This window comes from Medicago truncatula, chromosome 4 (genome assembly GCF_003473485.1).
Source record: "Medicago truncatula cultivar Jemalong A17 chromosome 4, MtrunA17r5.0-ANR, whole genome shotgun sequence".
NCBI classification, from domain to species: domain Eukaryota; kingdom Viridiplantae; phylum Streptophyta; class Magnoliopsida; order Fabales; family Fabaceae; genus Medicago; species Medicago truncatula.
Window position 1 is genome coordinate 46,767,552 of NC_053045.1, and position 18,774 is coordinate 46,786,325.

Below are 18,774 nucleotides of genomic sequence, written 5' to 3' on the forward strand. Positions count from 1 at the left end.
AAAAGCACTTAATCACTCCAACCCAGATCTCACACAAAGTTCTTAGGGATCCACCAATCAACTATCAACAATTTTATATCGTTATATTTTTTATTTTTTTTTAATATTAAAAGAGTGCGGGTCTTGCTTCAAAGTGGGTGTCTTACGTAAGACCCTGGGTCTTGTAAGACCCTGAAAAAGATTCTCCCCATTGGAGGTACCTAATAGGGAGTTAAGATCATCTCCATTTAATCTCTTCTCCATTTATTTCATTTGGAGAGATATAGACACAAAATCTTGAAAATAATTAATGATGCTGGAACCTATTTAATGGTAGGACCTACCACATATTTTTTGTGTCTATCTCTTTCCTAATTGCAGTCTTCATTTATGATAACAAATGGAGAGGATTTCAACCCCCTAACAGGTATCAGATCTTAAATAGTTAAGACCCTCCCAATTAAGATAGTCTAAATTAATTAAAAAAGATATGTTTAATAATTGTCAATTTCTCAAGTTATTTTTACTAGTTTATAGCAATTTTTATAAATTCATTTAAGTAGTTTATAGTTTATCATTATTTATCTCAATTTCATTACTGAAATATTAATTCAAAAAATTAAAATATTAATTTTATTACTAAACACTACGAATCTAATCAAATAGTTTATCCGCTATCAGTTACTAAGCTAGTTTTCTAACCATCTACGATAAGCTCGCATGTTATAAACTAGTTTATCAGTCGCTCGCTATTTTTATTTTTTTTACCAAACATAATCATAATAGTTTCTCTCATAGTTTTTCTACGTCTTCCTATGTCTCTAGTAATCAGATTATTCTCTAGCTGATCTGATCACTTCTCTATCCATGTCTAAACCACCTAAACATGATTTCCACCATCATTTTGACTACTCCTTCCGTTCCTTTATAATTGTCACTTTTGTATAAAAATTTTGTTTCTAATTCACTGTCATTTTCAAAGTCCAATACATCATTAAATGTTGTTTACCTATATTACCCTTGGATATTTGTTGTAGAGAGAGAAATATATGTAATGAGATATTAAATGATTAAGGTTATTATAGAAAAAAGATAAATTGTTGCATCAAAAGTAGTAAAATATTTGTTGTCTTAATTTATGTAAAAAGTCAAAATATGACAATTAAAAAGGATTAGAGGGCGTATTTGTTTACCTTAACTCTCTCTAGTCTCTAATATTATCATGGTTTATATTTTTTTTGGGGTCAAATTATCATGGTTTATCTTATTCTATTTAATGTTATCACACATCTAATACAATATCATCATATTTGAAATGATCATTTTATTCACATGTTGTACTTCGTCACCTAAGAGAGTTGAAAAAATTACTGAATTAAATCTCATAAAATGTACCTCTCAAAAATTATCTATTTTTTTAGGCTAAATTGTATTTTTGGTCCCTTAACTATTTAGGTAGTATCGCTTTGGTCCATTAACTAAAATTTGATTTATTTTGGTTCCTTAACTTCTTCCCGTTACACATTTTGGTCATTTCCGTTAGTTTTAATTCAAAAACCTCAGGTTTTCTTCATTTTCTTATGAAATTTTTTATGGGATTCTTGTTGTTGAAGGTTGATGGAGATCATATGAAAATGAAAAAGAGGAAAAGAAGATGAAGAAAAGCTAATGTTTTTTATTTAAAACTAACATAAATGACCAAAATGTGTAACAGAAAGAAGTTAAAGGATCAAAAATAAATCGAATTTTAATTAGAGTACCAAAGCGATACTACCTAAATAGTTAAGGAATCAAAAATACAATTTAACCATTTTTTTATATTCTAAATCATGAAATTAACAATGAAATGTATAAATTTACAACCCTTCGATCAATCTGATGGTTTAAATTAAGTCACTTATACTTTTCCCCTTTCAGAGCAAAACGTCGTCGTCTCTAAGCAACCAAAAACGAACATTCCATCACTTCTTCGCACCGGAGCATCACCGTTATTCCCTCCCGGGAAAACCAAACCACCCAATCTCAATTCTCAATTCTCAAATCCCTAAAATTCACATCAAAGTTCAAATCTTGTCCCCTTTCATCTTCATCACTAGATCTCAATCCCCAACATTCCAAAATGTCAGGGTTTCTACACCAAAGATCACTCCACAACCCATTCCAATTTTCAAATCCATTTCCATCTTCACAACCTTCTTCAACAAATCCCAAAAAACCCCTTTCAATTTTCAGCCCCGCAATTCTCCTTTCACTATTATCCCTCATCATAGTACTCGGTGTTTTCTCTCCTTGGGTAGGAATGCCTCAAAAACTCATTTTTACTTCAAACCCTGAAGTTTCCAAATGGGGTCGTTATACATTGGATGAAGCACTCACCTTTGTGGCTAAAAATGGGACTGTGATTGTTTGTATTGTTAGCCAACCTTATTTACCTTTTCTTAATAACTGGTTGATTAGTATTGCTATGCATAAGCGTCATGATATGGTTCTTGTTATTGCTGAAGATTATCCTTCACTTTATAAAGTTAATCAACTTTGGCCTGGTCATGCTGTTCTTATTCCTCCTGTGCTTGATCTCGAAGCTTCTCATAAGTTTGGTTCTCAGGTTTTTCGGTCACAGCAAATCCTCTCATTTTATTGCATTGAACTTTCTTATGTTTTTATAGTCTTAAAGTATTAAAGGTTGATATTTTTTTTATTTTTTTTGTTTTGTTTTGTTTGTTGAATATCTGTTTTGTTAGTTACATTGCTTACTTGTTCTTGCTTAAGAATGTGACAATAGATACCGAGTTTTCAAAATAAAAATAAAAATAATGTGACCATAGTTATCAATATATTACCATACATGCGAGTTGTATTTTGATTCAATACATGATTAAACTGAATCTATACGAATCTCTAGTATGTATTTATTTTGGAGGTAAATCTCGATTCATCATTATGAGGAATTCCGATTTGTTCTTGTGAATCACTACCTAAACTTAGTGTAGTCAGATATGTTTTTTTATCAACTTTAAATAGCCGACTTCTTTTATTTCTTCATTTGATTTAGGACTTGGTTCTTGAATTATTTTGAGATTCATGTATGATATATCAACTTATAATTTGGCTACATCACTTGTTTTTACAGGGTTTCTTCAACTTTACAGCCAGGAGGCCAAGCCATCTTCTGAAGATTTTGGAGCTTGGATACAGCGTAATGTACAATGATGTTGACATGGTTTGGTTAGGTGATCCGTTTCCATATCTGCAAGGGAACCATGATGTGTATTTTACAGATGATATGACAGCAGTAAGTACTCAGTTAATTTCATTTTCTTTTATGCTTCATTTCGATTATTATATTATAACTCCAAGCTACATACATCAATCCTAGAAACTTGTTGTCTACATTGATGCTTTTACCATGTGAGTGTATTATATAATTATGTTTGATAACCATATTATATTAGTTAGTTCAGTCGGCTAGTTAGTAGTCTGCGGAGTTAGAAAAGGTAGGATATTACAATTTATATAGATAATAGAAGAGAAGAAAGTTATTTAGGAATTTTGAGAGAAATTATGGGCCTTTGGGATAGGGAGGAGCAAACCTTAAAGTTATGGAAGTTTGTAGCTGTATTTAGGGGATACTTTCCTTATTCTTTCTAATAAAGTATCAGGTTTGTAATGAATTCGGAGTGGTTCTATCAGTTGGAAGTGAAGTTCTACCTACACGTTTTACATTGACCTTATTATTGGATAAATTTTATTTTGGCTTCACTCAATAACTTAAGCCCTCTCTTGGTTGAAAACCTTTATAAAAATATTAAGGGAAATGCTAACAATAACAAGTGCCCTTAGGGCACTAAGGGCACTTGTTAAGAAATCTAAAGAGGAAATTTTGTCTTGGGAATGATGCATTCAACACATTGAAAGTTTAAAAAGTAACTTTTTCTACATAAAACTTATAAATTATTTTGTGTCAGCAAGTGTAATACTGGGTTTTCTGTGTCAGCAAGTGTAATGTAAAAATGTATGATGCAGTATATCTGCTTTATCATCTTACAATTTTGTTGGGTCAAAAGATTGAAAATAACTTAGGAGGGCTGCTCTCGCTTTATCGTCCTATCCATCGTTTATGTTGACTTATAACTAGCACATACTCCCTCAGTCCCTATTTTTAAGAACCTTTGGCACTTTATACACATATTACTAATTTGTCTTCTAATAGGGTTTTATAATTAGGGACGGAGGGAGTAGATAAATATGTGATGTACTGATGTTTACCGTGCTCAAATGTTTTAGTCCATCAGTGGGTTGTACCTTTACATAAGCTCCATTATGTGAATCTATGCATCAACCATGCAGAGGAAACTTCATGAGATCCATGACAGTACTTGATGGGCATTTTGAAGTTCAATGATATCAGTCTTCTCCTTGTCCTCCTGATCCTTTTTTATTTTTTATTTTTTGGAATTAAAGATGTTCTAAGCCCGAGATTTTGTTAGGATTATAGAATAAAGGGAAATCAGAGTAGTTAATGTAGTTATGAGTTGTTGATGAATTCGGCAGGTCGGACCAGTGGTGTTGCCAGGACCCTGTGTCAGGGGGTTCAAACTTTTAGATTTTTTTTTTGGTACTACAAACTTTTGAACTTTAATTAATAATATGCAATAAAATTAATGTATATTGAATAAATTATATTGTATTAAAGATAAAGAAAAGTGTATGTATATATTCTACATTTGTTTCATCTCCTATTTGATTACTACACAACCCAATCGTCACAATCTGCATAGCAGAAAAGACAGTTTAAGTGAGTTGCCTAGTGGTATTGGCTTGGGATCTGGGAGTGTGCTCCTCCTCAAGGTCTCAGGTTCGATTCCCTCTGGTGCCAATTTGAGGGGGTTAGTTTAGCTTCTTCAACAAAAAAAAAAAGTTTAAGTGAGTTGTGAGTACCACCAACTCATCATGATCAAGAGAGCACTACCAATGTACTTACAAATTATCCACCAACAAAGTTCTTACAATGGTAAGTGGTAACATGAGTTAAACTTAGGTTATTACAAGATGTGAATAAACTTTTAGACCAATTGACATCGGCAATTGTTTCGTCGTTTATAATCATATCAATTTAATTTTATTAGTAAAAAATTTATAATTTTAAGTATAAGCAATGTCATATTATTATTTAAATTTTAAAGCAAGCTTATCAAATTAATATAAAATCTTTAACCAAAATCATGTATATATGTAATAACTTTTCGAAGATACAATCAAATGATGTGCCAGCCTATTGGATATATTACTTTTAACAAGCAACAAATTAACATGACATGGGATCCCTCATTTTTGTTCTAATAATAATAACAATAATATGTCATGATAGCACAATTAACTAAAACAAAGTAACATTGCACCACGTTTTAATGGTACAGAATGAAAAAACAGGTTCATTGGGAAATATTGAGGGGGTTCAACATGTGAAAAAGTAGATTTAAAGGTGTAAAGATTTAAATCCAGGGGATTCATTTGAATCCCCTCACATAAGAGTGGCGGAGTGGCTCCGCCACTGGGTTGGACCAATTGTTAGGAACCCAATATTTGAATATCAAAGAAAGAACATGTTATTTAAGAAATAGGATAGAGTGGGAGATAATCTCTCCTGCAAGGGTTTCCCATTCACAACAGAGAATACTCTATTAACAATAACAATATTCAAAGATGATCTCTATCCTTTGTGTTCTCTTATTTATACACATACTCTCTATAACAACCTCAACTAACTAACTTCTCTAGCAACTCATAACTAGTTAACTACTTAAATTTCCCTTTATTCTATAATCCCAACAGATTTTCTTTTCTATCATTAGAAAAATAATATAAACATATTCCTGTGATAATAAAGAAGATTACATTACAAACTTAGGGACGTGGTAATGTACCAGAAGGTGCATCCACAAGTTCCAGTTCTAGTAAATCAGGCTCAGTTTTTTATTTTCTTATTCTGGATATTTCCTGCAGTTCTATTGTGATTCTATTCTAGTTCTTTTATAGTTGACATTTTTCTATTTCTTTGTGAGACCAGATCAAACCATTGAACCATTCACACGATTTACCACCACCAGGAAAAAAGGGGCGGCCTTATATATGTAGTTGCATGATTTTCCTTCGACCTACCGATGGAGCAAAGCTAATTTTGAAAAAGTGGATGGAGGAGCTTCAGATTGAGCCATGGTCTAGAACCAAGAAATCTAATGATCAACCTGCTTTTAACTGGGCTTTAATGAAGAATGCTAAAGGGGTATGTTGCAGTTTTATTATTTCCATGTAGTTTGTATGGCATCCACAGAATTAGTTATACCAATATACAAGACTTGTCTTAAGATAATCTTTTAGAGCATTTTGATGATCGAATAGGATTTTTGTTTCTGATGAAGTAGCGCAGCGCATGCCACCATAGGCTGGAGATCAATTATAGGATATTGTTTCTGAATTCTAATAAATGAATGAACAAAGTGCATGCCATTATAACCTTCAATTTAAATCCTTCATTTTCTTGATTTTTCCGATTACAGGTTGATATGTACTTGCTTCCACAGTCGGCATTCCCTACAGGCGGATTATATTTCAAGAACAAAACATGGGTTAAGGAAACTAAAGGAAAGCATGTAATTATCCATAACAACTATATAGTTGGTTTTGAAAAGAAGATAAAGCGATTTCGTGACTATGGTCTATGGTTGGTGGATGAACATAAACAGGAGTCGCCTTTAGGTAGATTATGACTTAATCATTGTTACAAGTTTGTCATCAGCTTAATTTGGTCCCTCAAGGCTCAAGCATCTGGATTCAGAATATGATTTCTGCCAAATTGTTCATCCTTGCTTGCTTGGTGGATGCTTTCTGAAGATGTTTCTGAAGATATTTCAACTGTTGCTGTCAACACACATGGTTGGATTGGATGAATTATGGGCTGGGGAGAGAAATGTGTGTTGTTTTGAATTTTATGATGAAAAAAGGTGGTTAGAAATGGGTTATGGATACATTTATATTTAAGGGCCCAGAGAAGAAAAGGGTTGATTTTATTTGGTTCTTAGAGTTGTACCTGATGATCTACACGATTTCTGTAGCATATATAATAAACATTTATCTTTGACAAGTATTTATGAAATATTTTTATTTTATATGAAAAATTCAATCAGCATATATTTATGAAAATTATTTGTGACAGTTAATTTTGAATACTAATTAGATATTACATTGTACTCCTTGTGTTCCTTCATAGTGGTTGTTTTTACGTTATTTACACATGTCAAGAAAAAACTAATACAATACATTTGTTAGTTATTTGAAAATTATTTGTCTTTTAAATGATACTCTTAACAATATTTATTTCATTTTACCTATTTATCCTTTTAAGGTAAAAACATACATAAGGGGTTGTATTGGAAAAATAATAAACAATGATGCTTTGAATGTTGAAAACGACAAGTAAAAAAGTTCAGAGTACTAAATAAAGCCAGAATGACAAAAACAAAAGAAAAAATGAAACCAATTAAAAAAAAAAACAATAAACGCCAAAAATGCACAGTACGACATTTAAAAAATGTTGTGAATGCGTTTGCCGGGAGTCGAACCCGGGTCTATTGCTTGGAAGGCAATTATCCTAACCGTTGGACTACAAACGCATCTTGTTGATGGATTCTGTCTGCATACAAATATAATCAATTGATATAGCAGACACCACTAACTTTTTTCTTAGGTCAATATTTTGATGGCATTGAAATACTTGTGCCCGTATCATTGTATCAAATAATATAGAATAGACTATATGCACTTTATAGAGGAGGAGCAGAAATCTCACTTTATTAAAAAAAAAAAAAAAACAGAGAAAGAAATCATCATCTCTTATACGAGGGGCAAGACAAGACTCCAATGACATATACATTACTACTAGAGTTGCTAGCACAGACCACATATGAAATTCATTTTGTATATACTGAAAATCTGCAATCCATATCTCCTAATTACAGTAAAGGAGTCGGTCATTTCAGGAACATTAAATTTTATCCGTGATGGTATTTTTTACGAACAATTTTTGTAATGAATTGCAAGAATTGATGTATCAAATTTTTATATGGTTTGAACCAGTTATTTGGCAGAATACAAATATAACTTGGATGAAAATTGTCGAATCACATTCTTTCATTCATATTTGTATAATGTTGGCAGCGCCTCTCAAAGTTAACAAAAAAACAACAGTTTAGGCAAGTTGAGCTAAATTTAGTCCGAGTCTAACAGTTCATTTTCATAAATAAACGTCAATAGCAGACTCATTATGCTAGAAAAATGAATCCCTTAGGAAGTTGACAATTCCTCTATGGCCCTATGAGTATGACTTATGAGAGTGGGTTTATGAGCACCCCCTGCTTTATTGATTCCTCTTGCACAGATTTGAGAATGAATCTACAAATAAAATAATTGTGTTTATACTATACAGGCTGAGAAATGAACTCTCACCATGCATGTATCAATCAAGGGAGTGCAATTTCATGCAAGTTGGCTAGCATACAAGAAACTTAATCACGCACAAAAAACAAAATTAAAAATGGAGTGCCTTCATGTTCAAAGCTAAGGTACATTTGTTACATTCTTGATTGATAATTCAACTACAGAAAGATAGTGGCATTTAAAACTACTATTTTCAAGAAAATATTAAACAACTCCATTTGATTACTTTGGAATTTATGCATTTTTACGACAATTGAGCAACTGATCATCCATGTACACAATACCAAATGAAGAAATAGGAAAATATACAAAGTTCAGATTTCAGGCACGCATTAACTTTCTGTCTGCAGCAAGCATTCCCTAATATATCTCTCTATTGTTCCTTCCACATTAATTAGAGCCAACAGCAAAGATGCACTTAGGAATCTGTCACATGCTCGCGAGAAAATGAGCAAAACTAGGGTACTGAGGCTCCCAGCCGACTTCCTGTCGAGTTCTTGTGTTGTTTAATCTCTTACCAAGAGGGCCATCAGTCACTGGAAAAGTAAAGATAAAATGCAACAATGATCTCAGAATCATACGTATTTCTACCACAAAGATCAACTCAACTCACAATGAAGTAATGACAGTATAAGTTCAAGATGTATGTTTCACTAAGAAATATAAACTTACCATTGAACTTATCAAACTTTTTACTGAATTTACCACTTCTATTAACCAGATCCATCATTTCTTGTCTGCAAAAATGTGACAATGTAAGATTCCTTTACAGAGAAACAAATCAGAACAATATGTTAAATCGACACCTGCAGTTTAAATAGAAATACTGCAAAAATAAATAGCAATTAGACAACATAAAGAGAGAGCACCTAACCTAGACAGAGGATGATTATCACAACCCAGGAAAATCTGTTTACGGATTTTTTTCTTCAAGATTGCAACTAAGAGGGAGGCTGCATCCTGGTGTGAAAGCATATTAAAATGAGCACCATATTAACCCCATCATAATCATCATTAATAAATGAATAGAAATACATTCAAGAAAACACAGTGATGGAAAAAATATGAAAGGAGTGTCCAATGGATGTAAAATGCACCTCAGCGTCAAATAAAACATCATAAACAATTGGTGGATATAATCTCTTTCTGGTTGTCATGTACCAATTTCCTGAAAATATCAGGGGCTGATATTTTAATCGGAAATTATTAACACACCCACCATATTTCTCAGGCTATCTTTATCATAGAATAAACTTTGATAGTTCAACAGTATAAAACACAAATTATAGGAAAAACAAGAAAAGTAAATAAAAGAATTAGCTTGAGATGAAATGCCATTCTGACCTCATAATGTATAAGATTCAGGATGTGATCAGGACGACTATCAACAATGCCTTTTTCTAAGTAATAATTGTGTGCACCTCTATCTGCTTTGTGGAATTGGTCAAGGGTTACCATAACATAATAAAAGCACAAAAACAATGATCACTCAGATAAAGAAAAATTTCTATCAATTGTAATAATTTGAATCCTATAAAGGATATATAAAGCCCTGCCAATCTTAGAACACAACCGCCAAACTCGAGTACCACATTTTCAGCATTTAGAAGGATGTCAACCCTGGGGCTTCTTCCAATTGGTACAGATGGAGTATCCTAAAATGAAATATATCCAATTAGGCGAATTTGACCCCTTAAGGTGATAAATGTGAACAAGATGCATATGAATAGAAGTAATTCAATTGCACAAGTTAAAAAACTAAAACAATCTTCGAATTATGCTATCATTTGGAAAAGAAATCAATGTAGACTGGAATATCATCATCTCTTGAATTTAAATCAAAACAAACAAAATAATAGGATAATTTGGATGTATGACACACCTCATCACACGGTCCATTATCATTACAATCATATGGAGCACTACTTGAAGTAAATATGAAAGAACCTCCACCATTCCAGCTTAATGCAGCTAGCCTGATTTGTCGAAAATTCACAACTCATAAGAAGGCAAATAGAAAGTAGCAACTAATACTACTCAACTGCAAATTTTCCTTTCACCATTTTAACATAGTTTTTATTTAACTAAATCATATAAATGAAATAGCCTTAGAACATCCAAGTTGATCTAACCAACCATTTCAATACTACTAAAAATCGATGTCAACAATCAAAAGTGGAGCATTCAATTAATATTACATCCTTTCACACAACAAGTTTTGTATCAAATTCGTTCATCGCACACCACTTTTAAACCAAAAAGTTTGACAAGATAAACCTTCATTAAAACATTTCTAAATAGTAAAAATTAATTAAATTAATCCTAAGATTTATTACCTAACATTATCAGCATAGTCTTTGGTTCGGGAAGGTGGAGCACAATATAAGACATTTGGAAATTTGTGAGTAGCTTCAGTCCATTTCAAAGATGGATTAATACCCATTTGAATCAACTCATTGTGATGATCAGTGGTCATTGTCTGTCCATAAACTTCACAACCCGGAATTTCCTACATGCATATGCACAAGTCACTTACTTATTCATGAATAATCAGAATGCCATTAAGGGACCGTTTGGATTGGCTTATGAAAAATAGCTTATGCAAATAAATAAACTTTTATGTTAATTCATAAATGCTTATTTATTTGCATAAGCAGAAAAATAAGTGACAATAAAAGAAAGAAGATGAAAAGAGTACGTACATGTCGCCATTTTTGAGCTACCAAGCGACCAAGAACACCGGGACCCACAATGAGCAAGTCATTAGAGAGTGATTCTTCAGTGGTTGTGATTGAATTTTGTGAAACCTTGAAATGGGTTGGTCTAGAAATGGAAAAAGATGGCAACTTTAGTTTGGTTCTGAAATTGGAATGAAGCGATGACAGATGAAGGGGCTTAGGACAGAGGAACCCGACAGAGACAGAGACAGAGACAGAGACAGTGTTATGTGATAAATTTGGAAGCTTGAGAACAACATTTGATGTTGTTGTTGTTGTCATTATAGATAGATAGAGGAACTAAGGAGAAACAGCTGAATTGATATTTGGTCTGATCTTTTGGAGTGGGACCCGGACTATTGTATAAGTCATTTTATTCAATCAAAATGTCAAGTTTAATCAATAATTGAAAGAGAGTTATTAGCGTGATTATAATATTGCTTGGGATGATGAGTGATGATGCGACATAAACAGTAATTACAGCATGAATAGTGTCATCCTTGCATTATAAATTCATTTTTACAAACAATTTAACTCAACATTCGAACCTAAATACGTGAAATTTGATTTCAGCAACTTTCCCAATCAAATGCATCAAATGTCTGTTCATAATCAAGAATTGCATCTTTAACACAACTTTCCCATGCTCTTGTTATATCCTTAATCAACCATGTTTCGTTCATGCTTTCAAGATTAAATCTCAGCTTTGCTTTTGCTCTTTCAAATAGAGCTCTCAGGTCCTCACTGCATGTCATTCAAATTATTAAACACAAGTTAAGGTCAACAACTATATATTGCAAATCAAATATAATCCATCATCTATCAAGTATAATAAATTGATTACTATGTCTATATCCAATGGGAGTTGCATAGAGTTTTCTTAACATGAAATTTTATGGTTGTCTAGTAGGTAGTAAATTATACACTCAGAGCAGCTTCTAATTATTATTGTTCACAAATAGTCTTAAAGTATACAATCATAACTAAATGCATAATTTCTCTAACCTGACTTCCAACGGCAATTCGTCTAGAATAACAAGAGAGGAAGACGGATAACTTGGAGGAATAAGCAACCACAACGGTTTGATCAATGACTGAAGAACAAATATACATAGCCTATGAGATAAAAATCAAAATAATTAATGTGAATAGTTCAAAACAGAATATAAAACCATTCACCTTTTTATCATATGTCAAGTGAGATACAAGGTCCTGATTCATAGTCACTGCATTGTACATGATTTTAAGAAGTAATCCAACTGCACTTTCAACATTTTCCTGTTCAGCGATAACCACCTCACAGTCGAACAATTGATTGTTTATGTCTTTTATTTCTGCTAAAATGTTCTGATTTTTCTGCTAGAGTTAACAATGTGTCAGTAAAATTCTTGTAACAAGATAACGGTATACTCTTCTAGTAGATTTGAATGGTAGGAAGAAAAAAAAAGATTACCACAGTTTGAGGGCATTTTCCTTTCATTGTGGATGAATTCAAGTCAGCTTCTGCAGAGTCAGCGAACTGATTGAAAGCATCATGCATGGGAATATCATAGGTGGTTGCAACAAAGCTGTGAGGCATTTTCCATGCTGTGGGAGTAAATCATTACAAGTCAGAATCTTGCTGATGAACATGCATCAATGTCAAATGTAAATTAAACACTTTAGTGACAGGTCCACACCTTCGGGAATAGTAAAGGTTGGTAGTCCTAGTTCATCAACCATCTCTGGCATTTGATTTAACAATTCTGCCCCTGGAATTTCATCATTCAAACGGACCACCTCTTTAATACCACCAACTCCTTGACTCAGTGCTTCAGGCGAAATGGATGTCAGCTGAAAATAATTTAGATTCATAGAATTTACTATGTATCAGCACTCATCTCTTACAAGTCAAGGAAAAAACAAATAAAGATCTGACACAAGTTTTATAGGCCTACCACGTTAAGCATTCGCTGAATTGCAGGATTTTGCTCTTCAGAACCGAGAGTAGGCTTTTGAGAAACTTGATTTTGGTTATTGTTTTCTTTAATCAAGGGTGAAATCTTCTCAGTGCTGGTGCTTGCCCCAAATTGTTCAGTTGCTGAAATCCTTGGAGCGTTGATGCTTGCACAAGATTCTTTGAATGCAACGTTTGTCTGTTGTTGTACAGCATTGTCGGTGCCTAAGATTGAAATACATAGTAACTAAATGTTTGCTAGAAGATATAGAAGACCATTTAATAATCTACAAAAAAGAGTGAACTAATGGTTACCTGTTACGATCGACGATTGATTCATAATACCACGTTGTGAACTCCCAATTGGCATTGCAACTCCGTGATCTTGAAGATACATATTGTTCTGCCAAGAAATTTGTTGTTAAATGATGTTTCTTTGTTTCTAATAATTGCGGTAAATGGTGATAGTTTCATTTTGAATATTACCGGATGAGAAAGTGTAGAATTCGACGGGCCAAAAAACTGTTGCTTTAATTGCACATGAGGCGACTGTTGGTTGTTGGGCTGCTCGGAAGTCCTTGGAAGGCTTAGTAAATAACGATGTGCTTTTATTGTACGATTCTTTATATCAGCAGTGATCTGGCTTTTACTCAGTTCAAAGAGTGACAAAATCTTTTCTATTTCACTCTTATGGTATCTATATGTTTCCAATTCTATTGAGCTTAAGACTTGAGTAGAAGGGTCAGCCTGAAGAAGTTTAATATGAATAGGAAAAATTAGTACTAAAATCAAGAAGGACAATATGCAAATCAGAGTTTTCTAGGATCATAAATTGATTGAAAAATTCACTAACCTGAAGCACTGTACAAAGATTTTGGTAATTTGGCTGGATTGCAGAGTAAAAATTTTCTTTCAGAAATTGAAGCTGCAATAAGAAAGTAACACAACATGATTGCTAACTATTGTTAATTACTGTAGAACCAATGAACATAACAATCCGAACTCAAACAACATTAATAGTAAGTTAATGGTTATTTAATTTTTTTCATTTAATTTTTTTTTTTGGATAGACAAATGCTAGTAAGTTAGTTGTTATGTTAGTTTCTTAGGTTTGAACCTTTGTTCTCCTTAAAACTCATTGTCTGTTAGCTCAGCTACTGAGTTACCTGCATGGGACCAAAGATACCTAAAGCATGCTTCATCCACTTTCAGTCTAGTTATTGGATTCAGGAACATAATTTAACCAATATACACAGTATGAATCCTTTATGGTGCACTTCAGTAAATTTTACAAATCATGTAAAATTTTGGGAACAATTTTAATAATTACCTTTTTATAAACAACCTCCCGCCAATCGTTATTTGCATCTGTTCCTGCTTCAAGAAATAGAATGATCAGAACTAAGGTTGTTTTTTAGAAATTAGAAGCTTCTAAAATTACTAGTGGAAATTTTATTATTTCAAAAATGTTTCTCTCGCACTATTGTAGAATCCTTGTTTAGATTAAAAAGTACCTTAGCAATTAGCATTACTAGCGAAACATATCAGGATCAACCGATTAATGAAAACCAATTCTAATTCCTAAAATACTCTTAAAATATTTTTAGATAAAAAGTTGATATTGTAAGACATTTAATCATATATTCAAGCACTTCCCTTCAAACTAAAGTTTACTTAAGCCTTAAGTTTCTTACAAATGAATCAGTTGAACAGGAAAATTTGATATTGACTCCATAAAACTTGGTTGGAAACTAGAAAAGAAACTCGAAGAAGTTGGAAATATTGCAGATATGAAATATGGCTGCAATGATCATCAGCCTAAAGAGATGGTCAGAAAGTTGCATGAAAATTGAAATATTGTGGCATGAAAATTTTATATATCAAGAAATAAATATTTATCCAAACTCATTAAGAACAACATTTGGAAGCTTGAAAACATGAGAACTTAGGAGACAAAAAAATTGGTATTGCAAATAAGGAAGTTATGCATTAGGAAGAGGGGGGAAACTATATATTCTTGTTTATGGTAAATACACAATGCTTAATATTTTGAGGTTTGAAAAGTTTCCATGACCATGGAATTATAGAAAACATACTTAAATTGTTTCAACATGTAGAGAAGAGGATAAGTCACCTGAGGGAGAAGGGTTACTGATCAAATTTTTAGCTTCAGCAGCCTGTCGATGTGCTTCAATCGACTTTACCCTCGCAGTCACGGTACGCATATACTCGTCCTGTAAATATATTTACTTACTATTGTTTTCAAAGTTATGTTTATAAATTTTATATAAAGCAGAAGCTAGTATAATTATGAAAAACACTTTGTATCGACGAAAGTAGTTTTAGCTTCAGTTTTGTTCTGAAAAATACTCAAAATAGTAAGAAATCTAATACTTTTTTTGCAAGATAAAAGTTGATTCTTTGAAGATCTCGCAATAAAGCTAGGGTCCTGATCTACTTACAGAGACAAGCAAAGTTCCTAATCCAAAGAAGTACAAGAAGGATACCTCAGTTTTAGCAGAAGCATTCGCTTTCTCCTCATATCTTTCAACAATTTGAACAAGCTCAGGTAAAGTATATTTTTTATTGGAAGCACCACCACTCTTCATTATTCTGTTCGCGCTGCACCAATTATATTACATTTAAACAAATGATAGATCATGTCAGAATATTGAACAGCTTCATAAAAGTTATAAACATAAAGAATTAGAAGTTTTTAACTATAAAAGGAGTTCAATTATTAGTACTTATACAAGATCAATGATAGACACTAACATGCTTATATTCCTTGCAATAAAAGGAAAAGGTGCTAAAGGAAAAAATTTAACCACAAAGAAAGTAGTTATCATAAAATAGCCAAGGAAAAACTCAATAAAATAAAAGAGAGTTAACTTCCAAAAAGAGTAAAGAGGAAACAAATTTGAAAGAAGAGCTCAATGCCACTAGCTGAAATTCATAAAGGAATCAAGAAACGCTATTTTGAAAAATTCATATCGTAAATATTGTCACTGACAAAGATATTGAGTCTTGTAAGTGCTCAAATAGAAAACAAAAAGATTTCAACATTTGGACTTATGCTTAACACAATCTGTTACACATAAACTAAAAGAAAATGCACAATTCAAATCATATTTTTGTGTAGGCATGTTTCTTACACGTTCATCACAATCCTTTTCCGAAACTCTTTCGTTTTCCATCTCTCGGTCGCGATGTTGGCAACTTGCTTACCATCTTCCATTTTGTTTGAGAAGTACTCAGAATTTACTCAGAATTATACTATGATTCATGAAATATCAAACTTTTTTAACAAAGACCTTCAATTCCGAATAACCACATCAAAATTTGATTTTACATAAATTCACAAGTCATGCAATGCATCAATTCACATATAAACAAACTCAATGATCAATCAAGAACAACAAGAACAAGTATCAAGAATCCATCAGCAAGAAGCAATAAAAACAACTGATTAAAAACTAAATAGACCTTTGTCACGCAACAAAAAGGAGAGAGAAAAAAGAGAGTGAGAGTGTGTTACTTGCCACAATCGAAGTATATAGGCACTGAAGAGTGAGGTTACTGAATTGAGAAGAGAACAGAAAAGAAAGTATTATATATGGATCAATAGTTTGAGTGTCACGTTTTCTTTCATTCGCGCCACAAAAGAATGCTTAAATGGAAAAGTTATGAAAAGCAAAGAATTCAGTAATAGAGTAGGTTTAGGGTTTAGTTTATTTTAGAGAAGGTTTAGGGCTTAGTATTTAAGGTTTAGATGTAAATGTGATTACAAAAATTTAAAATGAAAGAATATTAATACAAAATTCACTAAATGTTTAATCAATATTGTACGAATTTTTTAGTGAAGGCATATTCATTAACAATGTAAATTTTTTTTTTTTTTTAGGAATGTAAACTATGTTTTTCTTTTTTTGGCTAATACAATGTAAATGATAATTAACAAGAGAATTTACAATATACATGCACCACAACGCCCAAAAAAAAATATTCATAATATTACGAGAACCAACTTATCTAATAAATTGTTATGAAATTATAATATATTAAAATAGTAGAGTTGAAGAAACAAATGATGGAGTTCGTTCCTCTTAAAAAACGAATGGTTTGATTGAATCGAGTTTAATTTCTAGTGGATTTTTTGTCAAGAGTTTACTTATGTATCGTTCGTATGAACCAGAAAGTTAACATAAAAAAAAAGGAGAAAGAGAGAAAAGAGAAGAAGAGTTACTAATTACCTATCGGGTCGAATTTTGGATGTACTAAGACCTACTTTTTGAAGAATCGGAATGCTAACTCCAAAAAGAATAGTAGAGAAGAAGGAGAATGAGAGAAAAGAGAAGAAAATAGCACTTCAAATGTGTATTTCTATACAATGTGAATTTTATTTATAGACACAAATAAATAAATAAAAGGACAATCAAAATAATCCACTTATAACAATATTTATAACATAAATAAAATATATGGTAATTATTATTAGATCAGGAAAGATATCGCATCCAAATATAGAAAAATTGTGGAAAAATATTATTACTTTTTACACCATTTAAAATTCAAAATATTATGTCTCATAACTCCTAGCTCAACTGGCAAAAAATGTCGAAATTGTTAGGCTGGACGTCATGACCGGAGTTCGAACCCCGGTACCTCCACGAATGAGTTTATGATGGCTTTGCCATCTCGCCTATCTACCAAAAATCAAAATATTAAAAAAAATCAAAATATTATATTTATTCTAATTATTTCCTTAAATCGATCCTTCCAAAATCTAATAAATAATACGTATAACTATTGACTGTATTTTATTCCAAATCAAATGTCAAAAAAGAGATACAAAGAAAATCAAGTTGGCATTGGACATTTTTGTTTTTTTGCTTTTTCTCTAACAGAGAAAATCAATTACGATAAAGTCCGAGAAAATTACGCAAAATTTCAAACGAAAAAGGAATAAAAAGGCAACAAAAAAAAAATATAGATTTGAATGTATTCAAATTAATGGGATTTATGTAACCAAAAAAAATTAATGGGATTTAATGAGAGTTTTAAACCACTGATTAATTTTATTTTAATGATATAATTTAAATTGGGGTGCTTAGTTCGATTTATTTAAAGCATGATTGAACTATGGATTATCAAAACCCTTTTCTAAGATAACCGAATGGTTAATACCGTAGGGATAATCGTCCAGGTCTTATTGTGAAGAAAAAAACGCCGCCCTGCCAAAAAGAATGCATGGGTTGAATAAATCGCCCAAAACAAATGTCGAAATTGTCAATCAGACGACATGATCGAGATTCAAATCCCAACTCATCCAGTAGTGTGTATGAGTTTCAATAGTTATTTGTAATTTTGTCTATCTAACGAAAAATAAAAATAAAAATGAATAATGTGAAATTAATAAATAAAATTGATATTGTTACCAAATTACTCTTTATTTTAATAGTTTGTAGTATTGATAAGATATATATTTGGGAAAAAAATAGTAATAAACAAAGTAGTATTGTTCAAAGAATCTTATTTTTAAGGGCAAACAAATTTCCTTAAAAAAAAATCTTATAATTAAAAGCAGAGATAGCATGAATTAAAAATAGTAATAAATGCATTTAGATAGTAAAAAATAGTAATAAGGCC

At 31.9% G+C, this 18,774-nt stretch overlaps 2 protein-coding genes and 1 non-coding gene across 3 annotated transcripts; 1 reads left to right on the forward strand and 2 right to left on the reverse strand.

Moving 5' to 3' along the window:
• Window positions 1–1,897: 1,897 nt before the first annotated feature.
• On the forward strand, window positions 1,898–7,145 carry LOC25493437 (UDP-D-xylose:L-fucose alpha-1,3-D-xylosyltransferase MGP4). Its single transcript, XM_013601933.3, has 4 exons — window positions 1,898–2,584; window positions 3,110–3,271; window positions 6,047–6,262; window positions 6,537–7,145. Exons 1-4 carry the CDS (start codon window positions 2,099–2,101, stop codon window positions 6,744–6,746), a joined length of 1,074 nt encoding a protein of 357 aa, XP_013457387.1. The 5' UTR covers window positions 1,898–2,098; the 3' UTR covers window positions 6,747–7,145.
• Window positions 7,146–7,577: 432 nt separating this feature from the next.
• Window positions 7,578–7,649, reverse strand: TRNAG-UCC (transfer RNA glycine (anticodon UCC)). The gene has a single exon. It is a non-coding gene; the product is annotated as a tRNA-Gly (tRNA).
• Window positions 7,650–8,540: 891 nt separating this feature from the next.
• LOC25493439 (uncharacterized) lies at window positions 8,541–11,512 on the reverse strand. The gene is made up of 8 exons (XM_024781517.2): window positions 11,175–11,512; window positions 10,809–10,981; window positions 10,355–10,448; window positions 10,017–10,127; window positions 9,817–9,906; window positions 9,347–9,432; window positions 9,145–9,209; window positions 8,541–9,008 (listed from the first exon to the last, which is right to left on the reverse strand). The coding sequence occupies exons 1-8, from the start codon at window positions 11,469–11,471 to the stop codon at window positions 8,902–8,904; spliced, it is 1,023 nt and encodes a 340-aa protein (XP_024637285.1). The 5' UTR covers window positions 11,472–11,512; the 3' UTR covers window positions 8,541–8,901.
• Between the last annotated feature and the right edge of the window lie 7,262 nt (window positions 11,513–18,774).

What these genes read in the sequence shown, in the direction of transcription:
- LOC25493437 (XM_013601933.3), top strand. Translation starts at nt 2,099, where the DNA reads ATGTCAGGGTTTCTACACCAAAGATCACTCCACAACCCATTCCAATTT. An exon ending in CTCATAAGTTTGGTTCTCAG is followed by an intron (nt 2,585 to 3,109) that starts GTTTTTCGGTCA and finishes TTGTTTTTACAG; the next exon opens with GGTTTCTTCAACTTTACAGC. An exon ending in TAATGAAGAATGCTAAAGGG is followed by an intron (nt 6,263 to 6,536) that starts GTATGTTGCAGT and finishes TTCCGATTACAG; the next exon opens with GTTGATATGTACTTGCTTCC.
- LOC25493439 (XM_024781517.2), bottom strand. Translation starts at nt 11,471, where the DNA reads ATGACAACAACAACAACATCAAATGTTGTTCTCAAGCTTCCAAATTTA. An exon ending in TGAATCTTATACATTATGAG is followed by an intron (nt 9,433 to 9,816) that starts GTCAGAATGGCA and finishes CTTTCACACCAG; the next exon opens with GATGCAGCCTCCCTCTTAGT. An exon ending in AAAGTTTGATAAGTTCAATG is followed by an intron (nt 9,009 to 9,144) that starts GTAAGTTTATAT and finishes TTACTTTTCCAG; the next exon opens with TGACTGATGGCCCTCTTGGT.